At 46.3% G+C, this 6,000-nt stretch overlaps 1 protein-coding gene across 10 annotated transcripts in view; it reads right to left on the bottom strand.

Annotated features, from left to right (window-relative positions):
- The window catches only part of LSAMP (limbic system associated membrane protein), a 966,851-nt gene that overhangs the window by 18,934 nt on the left and 941,917 nt on the right, over positions 1–6,000 (bottom strand). For 7 of the 10 annotated variants that reach the window (XM_083819698.1, XM_083819696.1, XM_083819695.1 and 4 more), the window contains one exon: positions 2,096–2,131. The exons of the other annotated variants lie outside the window; for them this stretch is intronic. In XM_083819698.1, coding sequence (XP_083675824.1) covers positions 2,096–2,131 — 36 coding nt within the window. The remainder of the gene's footprint in view (positions 1–2,095; positions 2,132–6,000) is intronic. 10 annotated transcript variants of the gene reach the window in all.

Genomic DNA, 6,000 nt, shown 5'->3' on the forward strand with positions numbered 1-6,000 from the left:
AGCATTTGGCATCACAAACTCCTGAAGATGCCTCACAGAAGTGATGTCACACCAGGATGTCCTTCAAGATGATCTCAGGAGAACAGGGAGCAGCAAAAAGAAAAAAATAAAAACTTCAAAGGCAGAGTGGAAAGTGTTTTAAAGGATTGACAAAAGCTTTGCAGGATGGCCTTGGCAGCTTGATTAGGAGGGGCATTTGGTATGGAAATCTGGGCCTTGCTCACTTGCAGTTTTTGCTTTATCATTTACCTTAATGGACTACTAATTCAAAGCCAGCTGTAAACAGGGCTGGCTCCGAAAAGAATTAACAGTGCCTGCTTGTGGAATTTAAGGATATATAATAAAAATAATCATAAAAAGAAAGAGCCCTGGGTTTTCCATCAGACAAAAATATTTGTCATTGAAAGTTCTGCTTAAAAAAGAACAAGCAAAATTGGAAAACTCCTCAAAACCTTACATCCCGAACAGCCTCAGCAACTTTAATTTCATATCCAGGCACACGTTTCATTTGCAATACATACGATAATGGTGTTTAATTGGATTTATTTTGCCACACTAGGTTCCCAACGGCCTACTTTACTCCTTTCTTCAGCTCCTTGAATGTTATTTACAAATCACTCTCTGGGATTTAATTTTAATGGTAGCTTGATTTCTTTTTTTTTTTTTTCCCTCCTTTTTTAGGTACTTTTCTTTGATTGTGTTTGTGGATTTGCCTTTTAAATAGGCAATTGTGACTACATCCTGAGCCTGAATAAGTTGCCAAGAGCAGAGCTTGATTTGAAAACGCAGAGTAGTTAAACGGAGCTGATGTAACACCCAGCATTTATTGTTCTTTTCATGGGAGTACCTGCAGGTGCTTTACTTGGGCAGGTGCCCTTTTGCAAAACAACATGGGTTCCTAATAACACTCTACCTCCAAGCTCTACGCAGACATTAACTATTGAGGCCTCAGAGCATCCCATGAGTTGAGTATATCTCCATCATATGGCAGTGAAGCAAAGATACTGAGGAGCCCTAGGCCAAAGTGTTTTAAGTGAATAAGGGGACTGGCTGCCTTACTGCTGATTTAGCTTCAAACCCCTGGAAACAGCCCAATTTCAGGAAGTGCTGAGTCGCTGTGCTTTTACACAATCTCAAGACTGCATCCAAACACCAAACCTCATGTGCACATCTGGGCCACGCTACCTAGACCTGAGGCATGCTTTAGCAGCATGTGGCAAGAACAGGAAAAATACTCAGGCTCTGTTTTCCCTTCATACCTCCTCCCTTTGTAATAAACCAGTCCGTAACACCTCACTGTGGTTTATGTGTTTACCTTGAGCTTTTCTTTCATGCTGTCTGCCTCAGGTTGGAAATGAGGAGACATTTCTTCTCAGAAAGAGCAGTCGGGCATTGGAACAGGTTACCCAGGGAGGTGGTGGTGTCACCATCCCTGGGGGTGTTCAAGGAAAGGTTGGACCTGGTGCTTAGGGACATGGTCTAGTGGGTGATATTGGTGGTAGGGGGATGGTTGGACCAGATCATCTTGGAGGTCTTTTCCAACCTGAACGATTCTGTGATTCCACGAAATGCAGCACTACAGGACAGACAGATTTGGGGGTATATGACAGAGGAATGAGAAAACAACGCATTGTGAATAGCTTGCACATCTAGAGTGAAAAAATCTCCTGGCAGCACTTTGATTTTTAGCTTCTCACTTGTCCCCTCCACCATCCCTGCAACATTTTAGACCTGTTTATGCTTTTGATCCAAATCAGGATATGTGAAAAGAAAGCATAGGACTGGAATATATGTAAGGAATGGGTCTCTAGACAAACTGATCCCCACTGAAGACTGTCCAGACCTGGATGAGCAAACGATGCCATGGATCAAAGTTTGGTTAAAGGTTGTTGCTTTTTAGCTGACTGGTTTCCTGAAATGGAAGGGGGGAAGGGAAGGATGAGGAAGGTGAGCAGAAGAGAACAAATGGCATGTAGAAGAGATGGGAAGGCCCTTATTGTCCTGCACTGTTTTGCCCATCCCTTGCTCTTCGCATATATCAGGATGATGGAGAATGACCCGGCTAGAGCTACTTTGACATAAAGCATATACTGACCTGGAAAAGGGTTGGGGAGTGTGGGTAAAACTCGTTCTAAGGGGGGAAAAAAAACAATAAGCAACATGCAGGAGAAAAGCCACTTTTCACACCAAGCAAAAGCAGCAGATACAAACCTGATGGAGTTGTCCATCCCCCAAATTAGATGAGCTAGAGTAAGTTTCATACAAAGCATTCTGCTAACAACACACCTATTATACATCAACATGCCCTGAGACTTGGAGTCAGACAGAAGTCATTTGAAAAACTAAACAAATAATATCCACACAACAAGAGGGATTAAGCACCTGCAGAGAAGCTAATTGGAGTTGATGGGCCACATCTCCCCTCTGACTTTCAAGACCGCTCATCTCATCACACTACAGCTCCTCTTAGCTACACCTCTGGCTGGAAGCTAGCCTTTGACAGAAAGGTGAGTTGTGGAGGTCCTCCACAGGTAGTTACTGCCTCCAAAGAACTTTCTCCACAATGGATTTCTTCCCAGAGAGAGGTCCCCTGAGGATCTGAGCATGGGAGGTGTCGCCCTGGTGAATCCTCAAGGGCACTCTGTTTCTTTTGCACCTTTGTCTTCCTACAGGAACAGAGCTTTTGCAGATTCATCAGCTTCTGGTAGCACACAGAGCCTGCTGTTTTGGTTATAGGGTTTTCACAATGCATCCTTTTTCTACGCCACAGCAGGCCTCTGGTATACATCGCTGCTGGCTTCACACATTGCTTCTTCCATGCCAGGATCTCAAAAGAACTGCACAGAAACTGAAGGAAATTGGGACTCGGAGACCGCAGTCTGAGGCTAACAGCAGCGGTAATTCCACTTTACAGATAGTGCAGGTGAGGCACAGAACAAGGAAGCAATTTGCCCAAGGTCAAACACTGAACTGTTGGCAGAGCCAGGCAGAACCATGAACACAAGCCCACCAGACCTGCCTAATGACTGGGTCTCTCTCCATTAACTGCAGAGCTTGGTGAACGCCTCGTGCTGCCTGAGACGCGTTCCTACTCAGGGGCTGTCTGCTGGGTAGACGTTTAGCTGTAGAGATATGTCACTATGCAAAAGCTGATAGGCCTGGGGCTATGAGTTGTCTCCGGGCTTACCTGTGAGGCTGGTGCTAAGATCACTGCTGACGGACATACGGCTTGGCAGGATACATCGACAGCCCGCTATTATTCTCTGATCACACTCTGGTCCCAGCTATTTGGAGGCCAACGCTCTTTAAAAAGCACTCTTGGTGCAAGGAGCTAGCTTCTGACTATCTGGAGCCCATGGGGACACAGCAGGTCGATCCAATCTCTGTGACACTGGCAGATCTCCTGCCCTCACAGTGGTAACGGGGCTGTTTGAATCCGCAGCAGGCACAGGGGAGATTGCCTCTTGTGTAGAAAATACACGGTTAGTCTGGATCTCTGTGTTTATGTAGCACCAGGGGACTATTGTTCTGTGAAAGCAGGCTGTTGTGCTGACATGACTTCCTTGTTATTTAGTTTGGTTAAATAACTCAACTCCCCTTTACCTTCTTCCTGCACAGCAGGCTGCAGACTGCACAGCATAAGCAGTTAAAGCAAAGCACTACGGCCTCATTATCACGCTGCTTTCTATTCAAGGACTCTACCTCTGTTCCCCTCGCCTGCTGCGTGCTGCCTTTATTGCTCCACCCTGCCTCATTAGCAGTGTCTCAGGCTTGCCCCATCTGGCTGTCACCCTAACCACTATCTTCTCTCTCCCGAGTCTCCCTGTTATTGACAGCCCCTGGGAAATCACGGGGTTTGCTCTAAGAGCCTCAGACTCCACTCGCAGTTGCGCTCCAAACCCTAGCAGCCACCACCATAAGCAGATGCTCAGACACAAGGAAGCACGGGCAGAGCATCACGAGAAGGGGTGGAACAGGGCACCCACAGCCAGCACTTGTGCTGGGGCACTAGCAAGAAACGACAATTTAGAGGCAAGTGCCAGCTCTTCTTAGGAATGTGCCTCTTGCTGGGATTAAAACTGCTGGACTAAAATGGTAGCTATACCTGAAGCATCTCAAGGAGACCATGGTGGGATCCTGCCTGCTGCTTGCGTCTAATTGGCACTGGCCTTGCCAGGTGCTGCTTCACCTCTGCTTTTCCTAACTCACTGGAGGGCGCCGAGGATGCAAGCTGGAGAGGATGCGGCAGGGTTCCTGCTGAGGTGGCAGTCTCCCATAATTGAGACAATTTAGCCAGCAGGACTGCATAAGGATGTGCAGCGCTGCCCCGTTGTCTCCTGTTTTATCCTCAGGGATGGGCTGGCTCTGCAGGAGGCAGAAGTCGACTGATTTGGAAGGGCTTTCATTGCTTTTCTCTGCCTTGCTAGATTGCACCAGGTGCTGCGCCTGCTTCTGTGTGCCTGTGGATATGTTTGCTTGCTTATTATACTCACACATGTAAACCTATGTATGCATATGCTTGTATGACAGATGTGATTCTCCCTTATATATATATATACACATAATATATATATATACGCACATATACTTTTATGCTGCACGGGTTAGGATATAAATCGCGGCTTTTTTTTTTTTCATAGCACTCTGTTGGCTTAGTGGAACGAAAAGGAAACAAGTTCCCTCCCCCCTAATTCACTTGGTAAAAAACCCTCTCCCTTTAGCTGTAGCACTGCTTTTCACCTCTGTCATGCTGTGATGGCAGCCCTGACTTGACCTCCCTGTCAGATAATTTTCATGGAGATCCGCATGCCCCCTTCTGCCCCTTTCACAGCTCTCACGGTGTTTTGTGCTTGGGGGTTACAGACCTTGTTCCTAGGCTCTGCAGAGCTGAACTAACCTACTGGCCCGCCAGTGCTGCAAAGCACGGTTGTGCCTCCCAGCTCCTCCTGTCCGTGGACGTGTGATATGTGCCCCCCTGCTTTGCATGGGCTTTGGTGCTTGTTGAACTAATTCAGCTCTGCACAACAAGAGAAAACATTTGGCAGCATTTTGAGGGGTGGGTGGTAAACCTCAGTTATGTTTTTGCAGGTGTAGCATGTTGAGCTGGCTCAGTGTGTGGTCCACTGAGTCCCGGAGTATAGGAAACACCAAAAACATGCAGCAGAGAGCAGGGTGAGCAATAAGAGCGGGGCTGAAGGGATGGCAGCAAGCTATGAGACGAGCTCTATTATCAAACAGTACCTCTCTGGGTACGCTCTCAGTAAACGTATTCCAGATTGCTGTTGGAGACAAGTTTCTGGGTAAGACAGACCTTTGGTCAGACCCAGTATGGCCATTTGTATGTTGCTATAAACTCAGTCTCCAGGAATGAGGAGCATAAATCTCTCCACCTACAGCAGGCAATCCCACTGCCACATCCTTTAGAGAAGATTGCTAGCTATCTACTCATATAGCTCAAGGGAGGTCCTTTTGTATTTTAATACATCTTCTAGCTATGGAATTGACATCTAAGGCACTTGGTCTCTCCAAGACTTTCTCAACGCAGGCTGAGATTTCCTGGAACGGAAGTCACCCATTTTTCTCTGTTGCTAAACTGTTCTTTCACATCATTTTGTTAGCTCCCCTTCTGCCTTCCACCTCAGGCAAAGCTTCCAGTACCTCATTACTAACTCTCTAGTTATTTCTTCACTACTGGCTGCCATATTTTTTCTTCTTTGCAATGGGCCACTGAGGAATCATCATTGTGTCTGCCTCCCTAGTGGGATGTTGCCCTACAGTGAGTTTGTTCTCTATTTAAAAAAAAAAAGAAAAGAAAGAAATAAAACCTCTGGTTCTGGGGAAGAAAAACACTCAAAACATTTCAGTGTCTGCTGTACCTTGCCAAACTTGGCACTGCTTTTTTTCTTTTTGTTTCTGCATGAGTGTGTTGTCTGGGAATGTGCATTTCAGCCATTGTGTGATCAGTTCAGTATTTTTTCAGCCAGGCTTGTAGGTTTTTTG

Source organism: Anser anser (genome assembly GCF_964211835.1).
Source record: "Anser anser genome assembly, chromosome: 1".
NCBI classification, from domain to species: Eukaryota; Metazoa; Chordata; class Aves; order Anseriformes; family Anatidae; genus Anser; species Anser anser.